This window comes from Tamandua tetradactyla, chromosome 16 (assembly GCF_023851605.1).
Source record: "Tamandua tetradactyla isolate mTamTet1 chromosome 16, mTamTet1.pri, whole genome shotgun sequence".
NCBI classification, from domain to species: Eukaryota; Metazoa; Chordata; class Mammalia; order Pilosa; family Myrmecophagidae; genus Tamandua; species Tamandua tetradactyla.
Window position 1 is genome coordinate 68,811,895 of NC_135342.1, and position 22,931 is coordinate 68,834,825.

The window sequence follows — 22,931 nt, forward strand, 5'->3', positions numbered from 1 at the left end:
AGATTGCAAGGAGTGGGGAAAATATTGTTACCATCTGCTTCAATAGATCTATTCCAGGATTTCTTTTGCACACCAGGAGCTGGAGCTTGGAGCACCTCTTCTCTCTGAGCCAGGTTCTAGTGCTTTACACTGCACAATGTCAGGTGGTGGAAGTACACAGCAAGAAGGAAAGAAAGTAATTGCATTTCAGCATGTGGGTCTCTGTTCTAGTTTGCTAGCTGCCAGAATGCAACACACCAAAGATGGATTGGCTTTTAATAAAAGGGAATTTATTTCATTAGTTCTTCAGAGGAAAGGCAGCTAATTTTCAACTGAGGTTCTTTCTTATGTGGAAAGGCACAGGGTGATCTCTGCTGGCCTTCTCTCCAGGCCTCTGGGTTCCGACAACTTTCCCCAGGGTTATTCCTTTCTGCATCTTCAAAGGCCTGGGCTGAGCTGCGAGCGCTGAGATGAGGTATGCTGAGCTGCTTGGGCTGCACTACATTGCTCTCTCATTTAAGCACCAGCCAATTAAATCAAACATCATTTATTGCAGCAGGCACACCTCCTAGCCGACTGCAGATGTAATGAGCAACAGATGAGGTTCATGTATCATTGGCTCATGTCCACAGCAACAGAACTAGGTACCTTCACCTGACCAAGTTGACAACTGAATCAAACTACCACAATCTCCATCCACCCAACGTAGCCTCTCCTTTGCCAGAACAAATGGGCGAGGGGATAGAAAGCTTCTGCAGTAATGCAGTCTTTTCTAGCAGCAGACACTTGACACTTTACTCTTCGGATTTGTAAAAATGCCAGGTAATTATTGTAAAGCACTTTAATTCAATTGCATTTATAAAACATACAGTTCAACTCAGCATTTTTTGGGGTTCATATTTAGAGTTGGAATGTGGTCCTGAGTATGTTCAAGGCACTAAAGCAAATGGAATCTTTCCTGAAGAACCCAAGTGACTTTGGACTCACAGGGTCACCAAGCAGGTCTGCTTGCCATGAACACAGCATAACATGGTGCACTGTACATGAAGCTAGATTTCCTCAAAAAAATGTTTTCCATAGTATTGGGTTTGCAAATGAATAAAGAGACATTTCAATTACTCTTGCCTGGTCCACTTGTGAAATGTTGCAGTGATTTGTATTTTCCATGTAGTGTACATATTTGCCATCACAAAAGATAAGCATTGTGCACAGTACTATTTATAACTGTGTCACCGAAGTGTAACAATAAAGAATTTGGAGGTGAAGAAGAGACGATTATTTACCTTGCCTTCCATGCAGTGAGGGTGTGGCTGCGGGGAGCGAGAGCCTTGTACTCATCCTGTTGCTCTCCCAGGACATGGTCTTCTGCCTACAACTGACTTCATAGTAAGAACCTGACACTTGACTTCCCACCACGTGCTTAGGAGCCCTGCTTGCGTGGTGGGCTGGTGTACGCATGCCCTCTGCTCACACTTCTGCGAAGAGAGCATTGACAGAGAAGTAGCCATGATCTTCACTACACCGAGTTTCCATGGTGCCTTTGTCCAGTCAAACACCTGCTGTGGACCTGGAACTCTGCTGGGTGCCAGGAGCTCTTTCCTGGAGTCTGTGGGAGTCAGAGGACCAGTGGCTACTGTGCTAGGCCCCGTGCCAAGACTGTGCCAAGTGCTGTAAGTGCCATATCTCATTGGAACTCCATGGGGACTGCACGATAGGCGAGAGTGTCCGGCTTCACCGATAAGGAAAGCAAGGCTTATAGACGCTAAGTATATTCACAAGTCAAGGATAACAGAAACTAAGATTCACATCCAAGCACTTATATGAGATATTGACCTAGTGAGTTAAGTGCTAGGTAATGTAGTAGAGACCAGTGGTGGGGCATTAGAATCACCTGGGGTATGTTAAAAAAAAATCCACCTAATAAATTGGAGCTAACAAATTTGAAAGGCAGAATCTGTATTTCTAAAGTACTTTCCAGGAATTGTCTTATATTTAAGCCACTCGTTCTAGTTTGTAAGCTGCCGGAATGTGATATCCCAGAACTGGAATGGCTTTTTAAAAAGTGAACTTAATAACTTACAAGTTTACAGTTCTAAGCCTACAAAATGTCCAGAGTAAGGCATCCAAGGAAAGATACCTCGGTTCAAGAAGGCCGATGTCGTTTGGGGTTTCTCTCTCAGCTGGAAAGGCACATGGTGACATCTGCTCACTTTCTCTCCAGGTTTCTTAAATGACTTTTGCAGGGGCGGTTTTCTTTCTTCATCTCCAAAGCTCTCAGGCTGTACGGGCTCTGTTGGCTCTCCTGGCTCTAAAGCTTTTCCCGAAATGGTTCCCATTTAAAGGGCTCCAGTAAGCAACCCCACTTTGAATGGGTAGAGACACATCTTCATGGAAACTATGAGGAAGATCCCACCCAGCAATACTGAATGAGGATTAAGGGACATGGCTTTTCTGGGTTCAAACCAGCTCACCATGGATGCCAAACCATTTAAGAGATTGGAGAAGTGATAATTGTTTAAAGCTTTGTGGATGGGGAATGACTTAAACTGGGTCTTCAAGAAAGTGCTTTACCTGGGACAAAGTTTTTTTCTTATACATTATTGCATTCGATTTTTTCTGATCACCTTATAAGGTACGTTTTTAGCAGATGACATTGTCTCAGACATGACCTACTATCCCGAGAGCTATAAAGAAAGAAATGGAAATGGAGCCAGGGTTGTGTTTCTGAATCCAATGACCTTTCCACTATGCCATAGACAGATTCTAGGAGGGCATTTGAGCCCGGGTGACCCAGAGAGTGGAAACAGCTGGAAAAGAGCAGACTGTGGGACAGGATGAAGGTTACGTTCGTGTGTCAACTTGGTGGTACAATGCATGAAAGCACATTTGTATAATCGTACTACATCCAAGAATCCCCTCGGTAGGCTGATATGTCTGCAACCATCTCATCATCTTGTCATCGAAATCTGCTCTGTGTGAGGGCAGTCATCTCCTACTTCAGTGACAGCCTCTGCAACGATTTTCCTGCTTCCCTTGTCACCCCCTCCTTGCTGCCCGAATGTTTCTACAACATCAGATTATTTAACTCACTGGCTTAAGCCCCTGAAGTGACGCCCCCTTGTACTATAAAGTCCAGTCTCCCTTGCGGGTCGAGCAGAGGTCCCGTGATGGGACCCGGGCAGAGGAGTTAGGGGGGTGGGGGGTCGGGGGCCCCGCTGTGAGCGAGGCTCGGGCCCAGGCAGCAGCCGCGCCTGCCCCCACCCGCGCTCCGCCACGCGGGCCCGGTCGCCGTGCCCAGCCGTTGCCCACGAGACTGCCCGTCCTGGCGCCCGACCTGCTGGCGTGGTTTTGGAAGAGTTCTGGGTTTAGGATCAAAGGCTCCAGGCTGCCTTCTCCCGGGTTTCAGACGCTCAGCCCCAGATCATCACCATCCCCTCGGTGAAGCCTTTCCTGCGCCAAGGGGATTTGGTGTCTCCGCTGTCCCCTCCTCAGATAATGTCTTTTCCCGTCTTTCTCCCCCCACTAGTTCTCTAAACCCCCAGGAGGACTTGGCGTCTTTGAAACCCCAAGACCTAGGACCGTTTGTGCATTTCGTAGACGACTAGATGAAGGGGGAGTGGGCAGCCAAGGCTCTGCGCCAGTCTGCAAAGTGGGGATGGAGCTGTCGGCCCTGGAGAGTGTTAAGATCAGGTGCACTGGTCTCTGCAGGGAGAGGTAGGCTGTGTGCCTTTGGAACTTCATTTCCTGCCTTTGTCCATATAGACGGACCAGTAGGTGACGCTGTGGCATAAGAATTGAGGTCACCTGGTGTGGGAGTTAGGTTCAGGTGTCAACTTGGCTAGGTGAAGGTACTTAATTCTATTGCTGTTGACATGAGCCAATGGCATGTGAACCTCCTCTGTTGCTGATTACATCTGCAGTCGGTTAGGAGGCGTCCCTGCTGCAATGAATGATGTTTGATTTAATTGACTGGTGCTTAAATGAGAGAGCTCAACGTAGCATAGCTCCACCAGCTCAGCACACCTCACTCACTAGCAGCTCAGCTCAGGCTTTTGGAGATACAGAAAGAAATCACCCCGGGGAATGTTGTTGGAACCCAAGGACCTGGAGAGAAGGCCAGCAGAGATAGCCCTGTGTCTTCCCACATAAGAAAGAACCTCAGTTAAAAGTTAACTGCCTTTTCTCTGAAGAACTACGTTTTTAACGAAATAAATCCCCTTTTATTAAAAGCCAATCCATCTCTGGTGTGTTGCATTCTGGCAGCTAGCAAACTAAAACACCTGGGTTTACACAGCCCCTCTCATGAGTGGGTTAATACAAAACCCAAGTCATTATAATGATATAGCTTTTACAATGTGAATCCGTGATTGTGAAAACCTTGGGTCTGATGCTCCTTTTATCTAGGATATGGACAGAGGAGTAAAAAATATGGTTAAAAATAAACAAATAATAGGAGGAACAAAGGTTAAAATAAATTAGGTAGATGGAAATACTAGTGGTTGATGAGAGGGAGGGGTGAGAGGTATGGTATGTATAAGTTTTTTCTTATATACTTCTTTTTCCAATTGACACAAATGTTCAAAATAATGATCATGGTGATCAATACACAACTATGTGGTGATCATTTGAGCCACTGATTGTATACCATGTGTGGAATGTTTGTATGTGGCTTTATTAATAAAAACATTTTAAAAAGAACACATGTTATTAAGAGCTAGAAATAGGGTAGGGATTGGGCATTTGGTGCTGACGAAATACAGATTGTGCATCAGGACTGATTGCAAAAATTTAGAATTCGATAGCAGGATACTACCTGATTGTAGCACAATAAGTACACTGAATGAAGCTGAATATGAGAATGACTGAGGGAGACGGGCTGGGGACATGTATGAAACCTAGAAGGAAAGATAGAGGATAAAGACTGAGATGGTATAATTTAGGAATACATAGAGTGGACAATGATGTTGATTAAATGTACAAATAAAGAAAAATTAATGTCAATATTGTAGGATGTTGAAAGTAGATGATGTTCTTGTCTGCAAGCTGCCAGAAAGCAATACACCAGAAGTGGAATGGCTTTTTAAAAGGGGAATTTATTAAGCAGGAAGTTGAGATGTTCTAAGGCTGTGAAAATAAAGCAAGGCTATAGAAATGTCCCAATCTAATGCAACCAGGAAAAGATACCTTGGCTCAAGAAGGCTGATGACATTCAGGGTTTCTCTGTCAACTGGAAAGGCATATGGCGAACGTGGTGACATCTGCTAGCTTTCTGTCCACGCTTCTTGTTTCATGAAGCTCCCCCAGGGATGTTTTCCTTCTCCATCTCCAAAGGTCTCTGGTTGTGTGGACTCTCCTGGCTCTTTCCAAAATGGTTCCCTCTTAAAGGGCACCAGTAAGCAACCCCACCTTGAGTGGCTGGAGACACATCTCCATGGAAACTACCTAATCAAAAGTTACCACCCACAGTTGGGTGGGTCACATCCATATGGAAACAATCAGAAAGATCCTACCCAGCAATATTGAATGAGGATTAAAGGACATGGCTTTTCTGGGGTACACCACAGATTCAAACTGGCACAGATGGCATACAGGAAAAAGTACAATCAATACAAGCTAGGGTCTATAGTAAATACTAACCTTGTAAGATGCTTCCACTGAATGTAACAAAATTATGCTAAAACTAAATGTCATAAAAGGAGCATCAGACACAAGGTTTTCACAAGTCACACAGTCACATTGTGAAAGCTATATCATTATACAACCATCCTTAAGAAACATGGCTACTGGAACACAGCTCTACAGTTTCAGGTACTTTCCTCTAGCCTCTGAAATACACCTTAAACTAAAAAGGGGATATCTATATAATATGTAAGAATAACCTCCAGGATAACCTCTCGACTCTGAAATCTCTCCACCACTGACACTTTATTTTGTCTCATTTCTCTCTTCCCCCTTTTGGTCAAGAAGGTTTTCTCAATTCCTTGAAGCTGGGTCCTGTCTCATCCTGGGATTTCTGTCCCATGTTACCAGGGAGGTTTTCACCCCTGGGAGTCATGTCCCATGTAGAGAGGGGGAAGGCAGTGAGTTCACTTACCGTGTTTGCTGAGAGAGAAAGAGGCCATATCTGAGCAACAAAAGAGGTTCTCTGGGGGTGACTCTGCCTAATTTTAAGTAGGCTTAGCCTATCCTTTGCAGGGCTATGTTTCATAAGAACAAACTCCAAGATTGAGGGCTTGGCCTATTGATTGGTTGTCCCCACTACTTGTGAGAATATTAGGAATTCTCCAAATGGGGAAGCTGAATTTTTCCCCTTTCTTGCCATTCCCCCAAGTGGACTTTGCAAATACTTCTTTATTCAATGTTCAAATCACTCTTGATCTATCAGGGCATCACAGTGGACAAACCTACAGAATCTCATGCCCTATTCAAAGTTCTATATACTGATGGTGTTCAATTAAACTGTCCAAATAAGTTAAATTAGGAAATGCACTAGTGAAAATATAAATTTTGTACCAAATATACATTTCTTGCTTTACTCTCACATGGAAGTTGAAGTTTTAAAAAATAATGACCATCTATTTTCAATACCCTGCAATATTGACATTCCTTTGTTCTTCCTCATGCAAAAACATTTTTTAATATTTATATTTAGCCACTATCATTGTACACTCTAGGCATGCCTAGATTATACCATCTTAGTCTCTATCATCTGTCTTTCCTTCTGGATTCTTATATGCCCCTGGCCTTCCTCCCTCTATTATTCTCACATTCAGGAATCTTGAATAGAGTGTGAGATTTTATTAGTGTGATGCCCCAATATATTCCAGAGTAATTTGGGCAGTGAATAAAGAAGTATTTGTAAAGTCCCTTTGGGGGGCTGGGGAGAAAGGAGGAAATATTCAACATCCCCATTTGGAGAATTTCTGATATTCTCACAAGCAGTGGGGACAACAAAATCAATAGGCCGAGCCCTCAATCTTGGGAGGTGCCCGTATGAAACTTATTGCTACAAAAGATAGGCTAAGCCTACTTAAAATTAGGTCTACGAGACCCCCAGAGAACTTCTTTTGTTGTTCAGATGTGGCCTCTCTCTGCCAACACAACAAGCAAACTCACTGCCCTCCCCCTCTTTACGTGGAACATGACTCCCAGGGGTATAAACCTCCCTGGCAATGTGGGACAGAAATCCCGGGATGAGACAGGACCCAGCATCAAGGGATTGAGAAAACCAAAAGGGAGAAGAGAGAAATGAGACAAAATAAAGTTTCAGTGGCTGAGAGATTTCAAATAGAGTCCAGAGGGTACCCTGAGGGTTATTCGTACACATTATATAATATTTAGTATATTGGAGTGGCTGGAGGGAAGTACCTGAAACTGTTGAGCTGTGTTCCAGTAGCCATGTTTCTTAAAGATGATTGTATATGATATAGCTTTCACAATGTGACTGTGTGATTTGTGAAAACCTTGTGTCTAATCCTCCTTTTATCCAGGGTATGGACAGATGAGTAAAAAAAAATATGAATAAATAAATAAATAATAGAGGGACAAAGGGTAAAATAAATTGGGTAGATGGAAATACTAGTGGTCAATGAGAGGAAGGTGTAAGGGGTATGGTGTGTATGAGTTTTTTCTTTTTTCTTTTTATCTCTTTTTCTGGAGTGATGGAAATTCTTGAAAAAATTATACACAACTATGTGATGATATTGTGTGCTATTGATTGTATACCATGTATGGAATGCATGTGTATGAAGATTTCTCAATAAAAATATTTTTTAAAAGCTAGCTGATAACAACCTAAAGGAACAAGATTTCAGAGACCACATACAAAAAAGGATGCATTCTTTATGAAACAGTTTAGAAAACTCAGCACCAAATGGTTATAAACTACAAGCAGCAACAAACCCTGAAGAGGGAAAAGAATCTGATTTTCTAAGCTACATTATTATAATATCTAAAATATCAACTTTCAATAAAAAGTTAAGAGGCCTTCAAAGAGACAAGAAAGTGTGTCCCATTCAGAGGAAAAAAAAATTAATGGACAGAAACTGTCCCTGAGGAAGCACAGACACTGTACAGTACAAATATGTCAAACAGTACAAATATGTCAAAACAGTACAAATATGTTAAACAGTACAAATATGTTAAATCAACTGTATTAAATATGCTCAAACAGCTAAAGGACTGTATACAAAGAACTAAAGGAAATCAGGGTAACAAGGCCTCAACAAATAAAGAATAACAATAAAGAAATAGAAATTATAAAAGGAACCAAACAGAAATTCTGAAGCTGAAAAGTACAACTTTAAGGAAAAAATCTTGTAGAGGGAAGTGAAGAGAAGATACAAGCAGGCAGAAGAGAGATTCAGTTAACTTCAAGATAGGTCAACTGAGATTATCCAGCATTAGGTACAGAAAGAAAAAAGAGTGAAGAAAAATGAACAGAGTCCTGGAGACCTGTGGAACACCATCAGATAGGTCTACATACACATAATGGAAGCCTGAAATTAGAGGAGAGAAAGGGGCAGAAAGAATATCTGAAGAAATAATGACAGAAAACTTTCCACATTTGGTGAAACAAAACTCCACATTAATCTACACATCAAAGAGGCCCCCAAAAGTCAAAAGTTAGGTTAAGCTCAAATATACCCATATCTAGACAAATCATAATCATGCTATTGAAAGGCAAAAACAGATTCTTGAAAGCAGAAACAAGGAAGTGACTCAACATGTACAAAGGTCCTCAAAAATATTAAAAGCCAATTTCTCATCAGAAAGGCAGTTGAATGACATATTTGAAGTGCTGAAAAAAAAAGCTGTCACCTATAATTCTATATCCAGCAAAATTATCCTTTAAAAATGAATGACGGGAGGGCCACAATGGCTCAACAGACAGAGCCCTCGCCTGCTATGCTGGAGACCCCGTTTGACTTCTGGTGCCTGCTCATGCAAAAAAAAAAAAAAAAGACATTCAAACTTTAGGGACACCCAAATCAATAGGCCATGCCCTCGATCATGAGGCTTACTCTTGTGAAGCTTATGTACGTAGTGGAGAAGCTTAGACTACCTATAGGTATGCCTAAGAGTTACTTCTGGAGGACCTCTTTTGTTGCTCAGATGTGGCCTCAGTCTCTCTAAGCCCAACTCTGCAAGTGAAATCATTGCCTTCCCAGCTACGTAGGACATGACATCCAGAGGTAAAAGTCTCCCTGGCGACATGGGAGATGACACCCAGGGATGAATCCAGACCTGGCACTGTGGGACCAACAATTCCATCCTGACCAAAAGGGGGAAAAGAAGTGTAACTAATAAAGTATTAGAGGCAGAGAGAGTTCAAATAGAGTTGAGAGCCTCTCTGGGGGTTGCTCTTATGCAAGCTTCAGGTAGACCTTGCTACCTATCATAACCTGCCAACCCCCAACCAGGACAATTCCAGCCAATCCTAAAGAACACCTAGAGCAATATATAAGATTCAACAATTTTTCACTAGGGTTCCATGCACTAGAGTAACTTTCCAGAAACCTACAACTTCCAGATGGGTCTCTGGTCCAGATAAGTCCTGAAACATAGTCCAGCCTCTCTAGAACATCAGATAGTTCCATCTCCCTACCTCAAATTAGTGACAGACCCTTCTAACATGAAAATTTTAGAATGGCCATAGCCTAAACACCCCTAAAGAGAGGGATGGAATGATCAAAGGTGATGGCAGAGTTATACAGAGAAGCTAGGATTTAACAAATGAATATGAATGCCGAATCATTAAATTGATATCTCTTTCAGTCTCCAGTATTTTAGAGCAGCTAGAAATAAAAACCTAAAATTGTGGAATTGTAACCCATGTCAAACCCTGAAATATGCTCTACAACTAAATGTGGTGCTGTACTTTGAAATTTATTGCTTTTTTTGTATATATGCTATATTTCACAAAAAAAAGAAGGAAAAAATCTATTGCAATGATAAAAAAAAAAGAGCCCTCTAGCCCATATTTTGGAGCAGCTAGAAGGAAGAAATCTGAGAGGATCGTATGGTAGTCCATGACAAACTCTGGGATCTGTCCTGTAACAGATTGAAGAGTGCTTTGAAAACTATTGATTTTTTATTTCTTTGCTTTGTATATATGTTATACTATATAGAAAAAAAATTAAAAAATAATAATAATAAAAGAATGACACTGGCTGGAGAAAGCCATCAGATGTTGATCCATAAAGGAACACTCCCAACCGGCTCTGCAAATTTGTATTTACCCTTATAACATTCACTACATCTGTTATCTCCTTAACTTCTTACCTACCTAGCCACAATCCAGTTTAAAATGGAATATGATCTGCCCATACAAAGGAATGAAGTTTTGATCTATGCTTCAATATGGATGAACCTTGAACATGAGTGAAATAAGCCAGACACAAAAGGACAAATATCATTTGACTTCATCTGAAAAACAGAATATGCAAGTTTGTAAACTCAGAAACTAGAACACAGGTTACTGGGGCTCAGTTCAGGGTAGGGAACAGGGAGTTAGTGTGAAACTGGCACGGGGTTTCTGTTTGGGGTGATGGAAATGGATGAAAATGATGGATACATCATTTTGCAAGGGTAATTAATACCACTGAATTGAGTATTTGAAAGAGGTTCACAAGGGAAATTTTAGGTTGTACATGTTATCAGAAAGAAGATAAAAATATATAACTGTACAACATGAGTGAATCCTAAAGTAAACTATGGTATGGTAATAGTATAATTATAAAAATGTGACATGTACCACACTAATGCTAAGTGTTCATAAGGAGAACAATGTGAGAGGGTGTACAGGGGAGCTGGACTTTCTGCAAGATTTTTCTGTAAACCTACAACTGCTCTAATAAAATTTTGAGAATGAAAACTAAAAAAACTAAAAATAAATAAAAATAACGTGAAATCAAGACACCCACCATTACACAAAAGCTGGGAAAACCCATCACTATAACATCTACCCTATAAGGATATTGCTAAAGTCTTCAGTCTGAAATAAATAGCACCAGACAGTAACTCAAAGCCATATGAAGAAATAAAGAACCCTAGTAAAGATAACTACATAGACCCTACCTCACACTTTGTGCCAGTTTGAAACTGTGGTGTACTTCAAAAAAGCCAAGTTCTTTAACCCTGATTTGATATTATTGGGTGGAATTTTTCTTATTGAGTCATTTCCATGGAGATGTAACCCAACCATTCAAGTTGGTCACTTACTGGAATTCTGGAAGAGGGAACCATTTTGGAAAAAGGTTCAGAACTGACACAGACAGAGGTGTTTGGAAAGAAAATTCCTCCAGGGAAGCTGTTTGAAGCCAAAGGACCAGCAGATGCCAGCTACATGCCTTTCCAGCTGACAGAGGTATTCTAGACTCATTGGCCTTTCTTAAGTCAAGGTTATCTTTCCCTGAATGCCTTAGTTTGGGCATTTTTATGACCTTAAAACTATACATTTGTAACTTAATTCCCCTTTTTTAAAAGTCATTCCATTTTTGGCATATTGCATTTCTGCAGCTTTAACAAACTAAAACACACTTTATACAAAAATTAATTCAAAATGGATCAAAGACCTAAATATAAGAATCAGGACCATAAAACTCCTGGAAGAAAATGTAGGGAAGCATCTTCAAGGTCTTGTGGTAGGAGGTGGCTTCTTAGACCTTACACCCAAAACACAAGCAATGAAAAAATATATAGATAAATGGGACTGTCTCAAAATTAAAATTTCTGTGCTTCAAAAGACTTTGTCAAGAAAGTGAAAAGGGAGCCTACACAATGAGAGAAAATATTTGGAAACCACATATCCAATAAGGATTTACCATTCAGACTATATAAAGAAGCCCTACAACTCAACAATAAAAAGACAAACAACCCAATTTTTTTATGGGCAAAAGACTAGAATAGACATTTTTCCAAAGAGGAAATACAAATGGCCAAAAAGCACATAAGAAGATGCTCAACATCACTAGCTATTAGAGAAATACAAATCAAAACCATAGTGAGATATCTTTTAATCCTATTAGAATGGACTCTACTAAACAGTGTTGGAGAGGATATGGAGAAATAGGAATACTTATTCACTGCTGGTGGGATTGTAAAAGGGTATAGCACTGTGGAAAACAGTTTGGTGGTTCCTCAGAAAGTTTATGTATAGAGTGGCCCACTGACCCAACAATCCTGCTACTCGGTATGTACCAGAACTGAAAGCCAGGACACAGACAGACATTTGTACACCAATGTTCATAGTGGCCTTATTCACAATTCCCAAAAGATGGAAAGAAGCCAAGTGTCCATCTACACTTGAATAGAGAAGCAAAATGTGGTATATACATATGATGGAATATTATTCAGCAGTGAGAAGGAATGAAGTCTAGATGCATGGAGGACATTATGTTGAGTAAAATAAGCCAGACACAAAACGATATTGTCTGATTTCACTGATATGAATGAATTATAGTAAGCAAACTCATTGAGTTAGAATCTAGAATATAGGTAACCAAAAGCTAGAATGGGCGTAGAGAATGGGGAGCTGATGCTTAATTTGTGCAGAATTTCTGTTTAGGTTTGTTGTAAATGTTTGGGAATGGATACAGTTGATGGTAGCACATTACTGTGAATATAATTTAACAGCGCTGATTTATATATGTGAATGTGGGTGAAAGGGGTGGTTTTAGGTTGTGAATGTTACCAGAATGGAAGCTGGAGGGTAGAACATGGACTGTAACACAGTGAACCCTGTGATGAATAGTATCAATATAAGAATGTTCTTTCATGAACTATAAAAACAAGTATGTCACTATTACAAGATATTAATAATAGCATGGGTCCCCTTGGGGGCCTGGGGAGAAAGGGGGAAATATTAAACTTCCCCATCTGGGGAATTCCTGATATTCTCACAAGCAGTGGGGACAACCAATTCAATGGCTGAGCCCTCAAACTTCAGGCTTTCCCCAGTGAAGCTTATTGCTGGAAAGGAGAAGCTAAGCCTACTTACAACAATTCCTAAGAGTCACCCCCAGAGATGTGACTCTTTTGTTGCTCAGATGTGGCCTTTCTCTCTAAGCCAACTCAGCAAGTGAACTCACTGCCCTTCCCCCTACGTGGGACATGACACCCAGGGGTGTAAATCTCCTTGGCAATGTGGGACAGGACTCCCAGGATGAGCTGAGACCCAGCATTATGGAATTAAGAAAACCTTCTTGACCAAAAGGGGGAAGAGAGAAATGAGACAAAATAAAGTTTTGGTGGCTGAGAGACTTCAAAGTCGAGAGGTTATCCTGGAGGTTATTCTTACACATCCCTTTTAGTTTATGGTGCATTGGAGTAGCTAGGGGGAAGTACCTGAAACTGCTGAACTGTGTCCCGGTAGCCCTGATTCTTGAAGATGATTGTATAATTATATAGCTTTTACAATGTGACCGTGTGGTTGTGAAAAGCTTGTATCTGATTCTCCTTTTATCCTGGGCATGGACAGATGAGTAAAACAAATAAGGATACAAATTAAATAAATCATAGGAGGTAATAAAAGGTAAAAAATTGGGTAGATTGAAATACTGGTGGTCAATGAGATGGAGGGGTAACGGGTATGGGATGTATGAATTTTTTCCTTTTTATTTCTTTTTCTGGAGTCATGCAAATGTCCTGAAAATGATCTTGGTGATGAATACACAACTATCTGATGATATTGTGATCCATTGAGTGTCTAATATGGTTGCACTGTATGTGTGTAAAGATTTCTCAGTAAAAATATTTTTTAAAGAAAGAGCCTCAAACAAACCCAAAACTACTGAAGTGTACATGTCCATGTAATGGAATACTACCCAATAATAAAAAGTAATGGACTACTGATATATGTAAAATAATAACAATATAATAGGGTGGTATATGGGAAAAATACACCTAATGCAAACTATGGACTATGGTTAACAGTAATATTTTAATATATAACAGACTATTGACCATATAAAGAAATTCTACAAATCTAGATTATAACTCCATGAGTTTGCTCCTCTCAGTGTGATCATACAATATTTGTCCTTTTATCATCTCTACTCAGACCCCCTGCACCTTGAGCAGCCATTAGATGTCCAAAAGCGTTAGGGTTTGTCAGATCGCCAGGGCCAAGGTCGGCTTCAGTGCTCTTTTTTTTTTTTTTTTTAATCTATTGACAAATCTTCACACACATCGAGTCCATCCCTCAGTGTTCTTTTACTCTTCTAAGTTCTCACTTACACTTTATATTTGGCTACTGAAGAGTCTATTCTTAACTTCCAAATTCAATGATGCAGTTAAAAAGATGATTTTAAAATTTCATTCACCATTTTTAATTGTTTTCATTGAAAGCACTGTTCAGGAGACTTAGTGGGCGAAAAGGTCAGAAATGGAAGCTGCCTTCTGAAATAGACAAAGTGTGCAAAAATTTGTACAATATTGATTATTAAAGGATTGTGTTTATAGTAACAAAAATGTCATGACCTAAAATGCCTAAGAAAATGGTCTGGCTAAATAAAAAAAAAAAGAAAGAAAAAAAATTGTCCTTTTGTGTCTGCCTTATTTCATTCAACATAATGCCCTCAAGGTTTACCCATGTTCTCACAGGCTTCAGGACTGCCCTTCTTTCAGCTGAATAATATTCACATAATAACATACCACATGCTTCATTCTTTAAAGCACTACTTCTCTTAAAATTTGCCTATTTATAAAAGGAAAACTCTTGCTCTCTCTTTCCCCTTGGGGTTTGGTTTTACGCTTTTTAGTGTCAGAGGGTTTCTGTTAAGCCGCTCTGGCTTTATCTGCTGAATGATCAGTCGTGACAGCCCTTCTCTGCTGTGGGTTTCCTCCATCACACCTGACAGCGGTCACTTCTCAGAATATTCTTTCCCCTTCAAGCGTCACTGAGCTCACCCCACTGTAGCTCTTGTGGTCACCGTGGGGCCTCTTACAAGCTGTGTTAACCTTCTGCCTACTTTGAAGAGGGCCGCCCTTCCCCACGACACCTGGGGCCGCCTGAAGACGCTCCTACCTTGAGTCCTGGGAGGAGGGGGCCTACCTCTCACATTGCTTCCTGTGTCTCTCATGTGACCGGCTAGGTAACGAGGCCTAATCATTTCACGAAGTCTCAAATGCAGCTGCAGAGCTCGCCCTTCCCTTACCCAGCCCATTGCACTTGTGGCCCATCCTCGATACTTCACACTCAACCCATCCCATGGGCTCCTTCTGTCCACAGGTCAGTTTATTCTCAGAGGCTTGTTCTTCAGTTAGAGACTTGACACACGCTTTCTTTCTCATAAGCAGCAGCTATAGCTGAGTGAGACAAATTAGAACCAAATAAGAGAAATGAAAACTGAATATGTTCTAGGAAGTGGCTAACCAGAGAGGTCCGGATGGACAGACACTTTGGTAACCTGAAATGAGCAGCCAGGAGATAGTTGCTGTTGGAGGCTCTCTGAAGGTCAGACCAAAGTCGGGATGCACCTACAAATTGTTTTTAGTTTTCCTTTTTCTCAATGACAGAGCAAAAGAAACAGAAAACTCTCGACCGTTAGCCATCAGCAGACCCCTTCACAGTGCTTTCTTCGCTTTCTGAAAGGGGCGTCCCGCCCACCCCCCGTGCTTGCTCCTGGAAGGTGCCATGCCATGGTGGCTTCCGAGGGAAGGATTCACTTCGGCGCCCTCTGGGACTTGCCACTTTCCTTTCTAGGGATGGTGATTAAGTCAGTGACCCACAAAGTGACTGAGCTCCTGAAAACACATTTTAAAAATTAGAAGCCAAAACACACATGCAAATGTTCATAGTAGCATTATTCACAACAGCCCGAAAGTGGAAAGAACACAAATCACAAATATCCATTGACAGATGAACAGATAGATAAGTAAAATGTGGTCCGTCCATACACTAGGATGCTGTTTGGCCATTACAAGGAACGAAGTGCTGACCCATGCTGCAACATGGATGAATCTTGAAAACATGCTAAACGAAAGAAGCTGGATACAAAAGGTTACACATTGCATGACTCCATCCACGTGGAGCCCCAGAATTGGGAAATCCATAGAGACAGAGTACATTAGTGGTTTCTAGAAAGTGGAGAGAGCAGAGGCTTGAGGAGAAGTGGGGGTGACTGCAAATGGATAGAGGGTTTCTTTTTAGATGATAAAAATATTCTAAAGTTGACTGCAGTGATGGCTGCACAACTCTGTGAATATACGAAATACCATTGAATTATACACTTTAAATGAAGTGAATTGTAAGATATGTAAAATACATCTCAATAATGCTCTTTAAAAAAAACTAGTTGCCAGCCTCTGACACCAGGGCAGCAGGTGGATGGTGCTGTGTGGGCATTGGGCATCATCTCTTGTAGGGCGGGTGCCAAGGATCTGTGCGCAGAGCCTCCCTCCCATGGGACACTGTGAAAGTTGGAGGGAGTTCTTATGGGCTAACCTTTGGCTCCCTGATTTTTTTTTCATTAAACCTTGTTTTAATGGGTCTCAATGTTCTGTGACAGATTTTTGGTCAAGTTGTTCCCATTTGAAAAGTACTGATTTTAAAGTCTAATAACGTAAAACTGCCACACAAAAGAAAGAAAAGGCTCACAGAATGGTCCTCTTCTTCTGAAGGATGTACAGTGCACTGCTATCATTGACCAGTCTTTTACTATTAAACGTAAATGGCCTATCGAGACCAATAGTTCTGATTTGACAGGGGTGGCATTATGGGTAATGTTCATTTAGCCTTCTGAGCTTTCTGGGCAGCCTTGGTGACCAGGCCAGCTCCAGCAGCTTCTTGTCCACTGCCCTGATGATGCCCATAGTAACTGTCTCATATCACAAACAGCAAAAAGACCCGGAGGAGAAGAGTCAGAGAAGCTCTCAACACACAGGGGATTGCCAGGAACTGTATCAACGATGGCAGCATCACCAGATTTCAGGAATTTGGGGTCAGCTTCTGGCTTCTTATCAGAAAGGCACTCAATCTTCTTCTTTGGCTCAGCAAACTCGCAAGCAAGGTGAGCTGTGCGACAATCAGCACTGGTGCACAGCCAGCACTGATTTGGCCTGGCTTGTTCAGGGTGATTACCTCAGTGGGGAAGCCAGCTGCTTCATTTTTGCTGTCACCAGCCACACTGTCATGATGAACATCTTCTACAGACATGTTCTTGACATTGAGGTCCCCAGGAAGAGCTTCACTCCAAGCTTCATGGTGCATTTCGACAGACTTCACTCCACTTGTCACATTGACTGGAGTAAAGGTGACCACCGTGCCTGGTTTTGCGAGCATTGGTCTCTACTCTGCCTACAGGGACAGCACCAAGGCTGCCAACTTTGCAGACATCTTGGAGGGGCAGATGCAAGGGCATATCAGTTGGATTAGTAGGTGGCAGGGTGCAGTCTAGAGCTTCAAGCAGTGGGGTTCCAGGCACATTGCCATCCTTCATGGTGACTTTCCATGCAAGTTAGCATTTAACTAACTTCAGCACGTTGTCACCATCCCAACCAGAAATTGGCCCAAATGCCACTTAGTGTTGGGGTGGGAGTCAATTTTCTTAATGTAGGTGCTGACTTGTTTAATAATCCCCTCACATGTCTTCTGGCTGCAGGGTGTCTCAGTGGAATCCAGTTCAACACCAACAATTGCTTGTTTCACACCATGGTTGTGCCATTCTTGGAGACAACCAGCTTTCTTTCATCAGCAACAACAAAAATTGGGACGGCACAGCCATCCTGAGATGTGCCCGCAGTCATGGATTTGATAACATCTCTGGGCTTCAATGATGGGCACACAATGCCTGGTCTCAAATTTCCACAGGAAGATACCAATGATGATACCATGTTCACATCCAGTTTTCTGCTCATCCAAGACCAAGGAATACTTGAAGGGGCCCTTTGCCATGTCAGCAGCCTCCTTCTCAAAATTTTTGTTGGTTCTTTTGTCAATTCTACCACACTTGTAGATCAGGTGGCAGTGGTAGTGGACTTGCTCAGATCTACATGTCCAATGATGACAATGTTGATATGACTCTTTTCCTTTCCCATTCTGGCATAAGATTTAATAACAGTTTTCATGACACCTTTGTTTTGGTGGCAGCCCTATTGTGAAACCAGCTTGGTTCCCTGATTTTTTGGCATGGATCTAGTGCTCCGGCCCTCATTCCATTCTCTCCTCTTGACAGGGACATGCATAAGAGCTAGAAGGCAGTGTCTTTGCCTTTGTCCTTGTTTTTTTCTAATTCCTTGCAAGGGGCTGGGTGCTGGTGAGCCCTTCAGGGAGAAGGGCATCAGGTAGGGAGTCAGGACAGCCTGTGCCACTGTTGGCTTGAGATTTGCCTTGAGGATGGGTCCCCTCCTGTTTTGTTCACCTCCTTTCATCCTGTTGTTGAAGGATGGGTATCTACCCTGAGCAGTATGAGATGTTCCACCCCTCAACCCTGGGTAGATGAGATCGACAGCAGTTTACCAGTTACATACACTCACAGCCCCCGGGAGGAGAGCACCTACCACGCAGTGTCACGTGGGGTTGCACTTGGCAGCAGAGTGAGCCAGCAGGGCCAGCAGGAGGCAGGCTTCGCAGTAACAAGAGGTGACCCCTGGTTTCCACAGGAGAATGTGATTGGCTTATGTAATAGTTTTGTGGGCTGGCAGGGAAGCAAGGATTGTTCAGTTGAAGGCCCGGAGGAGAGCAGCTGGCCCAGTTGAGAGTGGAACTGGCTGGGTGGAGCTTTCCTGCTGGCTTGGGGGGCAAGGGGGGCAAGAGCAGGGGAACTCCAATTTGGCCTTTGGGGCTCTTTGAGGCTTAAAGAAGTCAAGGAAGCACATGGAATTTTAGGCCTTACAATATACTCTCCACCTTCTAAAATTTAGTTGCTTCCTGGAATACTTGGATTACATATCTAGAGAGCTGTCGGGGAAGACTGTGGCACAACTGTGGTGAAAAAGTCAGCTCTGACCAGCAGCCAGCCCTAGACATTAACCAGGGTTATTGAGAAATGGGGAGTAGCTGATGGGCAAAAGCCCACCCAAACTGCCCCCATCTGACTGGGGCCACAACACGGGCTCTGGGAATGAGACTGCTGTCATGCTAGACCATGAGTTAGTGGGACCTGGGCGGGTGGTGGTCACAGGCAGGCTGTACCTCTGAAGGGCTCTGCTCAGTTCTAGACACAGCTGCTTTCTAAGGGAGGGGGGCCTGGTGGAGCAAATGGGGGGAGGCCAGATATACCTAGCTGGAAGATTTCCAGAGGAGACATCCCATCCTCAGAGATCTAAGGGCTCTGGTCAGTTTCTCCCTGGGAAGCCAATTTCAGGAAGCCCCCACTCCTACCATGGATTATTGCTGCCTGACAACCAAAGTGCTGCTCACCCAGCCACAGGCAGTGAGGGCAGGAGAAGGCCAGGGGCGCGGGCCTCGGGCAGGCCTGGGTTCTATCCTGCCTCTGGCTCTTGAAGGCTGCTCAGTCCTGAGCAAGTTACTCCCTTCTTTGAGACCCAGTTTTCTCATCTATAAAATGGGATTAAAAAACACTTACATGGCACCCAGTAAAAGCTTATTTTTATTGATATAATTTGAATTATTACTTTAATTAAAATTTGAATTTATTTTAAAAAACAATATAGATAATACAGAACTCAAAAGACCCAAAGTACACATTGAAAAGTTGTCCTCTCAGCCTTGTTCTCCAAGGAGAACCTGCTACCAGTCACGTCACAAGGTAGATTTTATTAGTATTAATAGTTTCTATCTATTGGGGCTCACTTTTTTTTGTATGCAGTGTAGTAGGGGTCATATTTCATTCTTTCTCCAAGTGTCTATCTCATTACTGCAGCACCATTTGTTGAATTTTTTTTTATTTGGTGGGGGGAAGTGCATGGGCTGGGAACTGAATCTGGGTCTCCTGCATGGCAGGCAAGAATTCTACCACTGAACTATGCTTGCACCCCCTCAGGACTCTATGTGCCAGGATGATGATGCCTTATAACATTCCTGCATTGCCCCTTTTTTGGTAGACAGTGTTACTCCTGTTTGGGGCAGGGAAGGGGCAAGAAGCAAGCTCAAAGGTGGAATGATTTATTTGGCAATAATGGCCTGTAAGAAGAAAAGCCAGGATTTAAAAACCCAAATGATTTAATGTCTGTAAATCCCCTAGAACAATAAGCCACCCCTACCTTCTCCACATAACCAATGCCTTTCCACCAGGAGCTGTTCAGAGTGCTCTGGGAGAGAACAAGGTGGGTGTTTTATATCATACTGATATCAGACAACACATGGTAAAAACAGTACTAGTTGGAGCCTGGCTAAGTTTGCTACGTTCTTTACATGAATCACCCGAAGCCTCATAGCAATCCTCTGAGGTGGAATTTGGCCAATTTCTTACAGCTTAGAAAAAAAGTAGCAGAGACAGGTATCAAATGCAGGCAGTCCAAGGGCAGGGGTGCCCTTTTGAGAGCAACAGGAGAGACTGTGTAGTAGAGGCCCTGTGTGGGAAGTTGAGGCACAGCTGCTGAACTGAGAAGCAGGAGGGCCAGCAAAGAGGCTGCAGTGCCTCCATTGCTTGGGCAGGTTGGTTCCCCTTCTCATGCCTATCCTTGTCCCTTTGGACAGGCAGATGCCTGTGCAGCATCCATTCTCTGTTCTTTTGGTAAAAGCAATCCAGCTTTCCTTGGAAACCACCATGTGGCTACTGGAAGTCTACAAAGATCAGTGACCCTGTCCCACCCCCATCTCTAACTTCCAGAGGGGCACACGTGACCCAGGCCTGGCGAGCCCACTGACTAGTGATTGGTTTGGGTGAATACTAGATCCAGGTTAGTTCAGCATCAGCCTGTGGCTCTGTTCTGACTCCAGGAAAGTGAACTTGCTTTCTGTTGGGGAGGTCAAGTGGGAAGACCTGAGCCTTGAGGCTGGTGGAGAGCTCATCTGAGAATGAAACTGGAACAGGAAAGCAGAACAGAGAGGAGGAGAGGGATGCATTTCTGACAATGCTGTTGAAGTCCTGGGATCCAGCCATGCCTGAAGCTAGAACCTCCTGGGGACTTTTCCTTTTCATGGGCACTAAATTGCCTCCTTCCCTTAAGTCAGCTGCAATTGGGTTTTTGTCCTCTGCACTCTACCCCAACACTCAGATGTCCCAGCCCCCCCCAGGGCCCAGATTAAGGGCTTTCTGAGAGACCCGGATATTGGGGGTGGCCCACAAATGCACTGTCTGCCAACCACCCTTCCTCACAGCAGGGAGGAAGCAGACACCGTCCTGGGCCACAAGAAGGGCTTCATTAGAGAAGATGTGTCACAGTTTTCAGTCCTGGGGCTGATATGGAGATGGCCTCCCAGCCAAGGCTTCTGAGGGGAGCGAGAGCATCCAGGCTTGGTGGGACCCTGCTGGTGGTGCTGCTACTCTCTGCCTCAGGTGAGGGGCTCCCTTCCCCCTGCTCCCAAGCCCGGGTCTCTCCTTTTTAATAAGGGTTTCGGGAAGTGGAGGGAGGGGTGCTGCCCAGTAGACAAATTCTGGTTGTGGAGCCCATGAAGGCGAACCCTCCCAGGCTGGGGACTGCACATGGCAGGTCAGAGGCCCTAGGCTTGAGCTACTCACTGCTACGGGTGCCTCACCCTACAAAGACCATGGGGCAGAGAACCGAGAATGGGAGAGACCTGCCGGGGAAAGCGTCACTGGTCAGGATGCTTGGGCTGGCCTTGGATGGACAGGGAGGGCTTGGAAAGGGAGGCTGAGGGTTAGGAGGGCCCACACAAGGCAGGCAGGCATTGGAGGGGTGGATTAGGGGTAGGAATCACTGTGCAATGCTGTCCGATGAAGCCTTATCGAAACAGTAGAACTTGGCAACATTTATTAAGCAAACACTATGTGCTAGGATATATCTTTTAATCCTTTTGACAATTCTGAGGTAGGTTCTATCATCCACACTTCACAGGTGAGGAAACTGAGGTCTAGGGTTTAAATAGATTGTTCAAAGTCACCCAGCTAGCAGGTAGGAGAGGCCGGCTGTCCCGGGAGGGATGGGATGTAGGAGGGTGCTAGAGAGAGCGGTCAGGAGGTTGAGCAGCCCCTTGGGTGCAGGCCACACAGACTTGGGCTGGGCAGGCTCTGGAGGGGAGGGGTGTGGAGGATGGGAGAAAAGCTGTGAAAGGGGAATCTGCAGGACAGGGCAGACTTGTTGGAAACATCCAACTAGTTTGCAGACTACAAGAGGGAAGGGGAAAAGAGATCTGCTTCTCACTGTAATTTTGTGGAAATGAGATCAGAGAACTAAAGAGCTACTCTAGTCGCACTTTAACTAAAGACAAAAGACAAGAGAGAGGTGTGAGGGAGGGGTGAGTAAGGCTGAGGGACTGGAGCAGCTGATGGGACAAGGTGGGGTGGGGTGGGGGAGGACGAGGTGAGCCCAGGGTTGTGGGAACAGACAGGAGGCTTGGAGAAGGAAGCGGTCAGGGTTAAGTGCTGCAGAAAAGGTCAAGAGAGATGAAGGCGAAGATGGTACGTGTGTGCGGTAGGGGAGAGAGGCTAATTGTTTACAAAATGTAAAACCCTTTATTTTTGTCTGATTGTAATAGTAAAGCATGAAAAATGCAATTAAACAGGAGTAGATGTGTTAAAAGTTGTAAGGCCTCCATTATAATCCTAATGGTTTCACATATATGCTTCCAGACTTCGAAATATGAATGACAGCTGAACACATGTATATTAGAATTCTGATTGCTCCACATTCCTGCCACAGCTGCTGTCTTCTGCATTTTAGCCATTCATGTGCAGGTTGTTGATCTCATTGTTGTCTTAGTTTGCGTTTTCCTGATGACTGAAATGGATTGGGATGTCTTTTCACGTTTGTTGGCCACTCAGATACCTTCTTTTTTGAAGGTGCAGTTCAAATCTTTTGCTCATTTTTCTACTGGTCTGACTTTTTCTTAATGTTTTGTAGGAGGTCTTTATATCCTCTAAATG

General features: G+C 43.2%; 1 protein-coding gene and 1 pseudogene across 2 annotated transcripts in view; one reads left to right on the forward strand and one right to left on the reverse strand.

Moving 5' to 3' along the window:
* The first annotated feature begins 1,453 nt into the window (after positions 1-1,453).
* The window catches only part of LOC143659740 (immunoglobulin alpha-2 heavy chain-like), a 28,553-nt gene continuing 7,075 nt past the window's right edge, over positions 1,454-22,931 (forward strand). The window contains exon 1 of one of the 2 annotated variants that reach the window (XM_077133023.1): positions 1,454-1,649. Coding sequence is in view for 1 of the 2 variants with exons in the window: in XM_077133022.1 (XP_076989137.1) it covers positions 21,290-21,383 (94 nt within the window). In the remaining variant the exon portion in view is untranslated. Of the gene's footprint in view, positions 1,650-21,216; positions 21,384-22,931 lie in introns of those variants that run through there. The other variant, XM_077133022.1, reaches the window with a different exon arrangement.
* LOC143660366 (elongation factor 1-alpha 1 pseudogene) lies at positions 16,709-18,566 on the reverse strand (annotated as a pseudogene).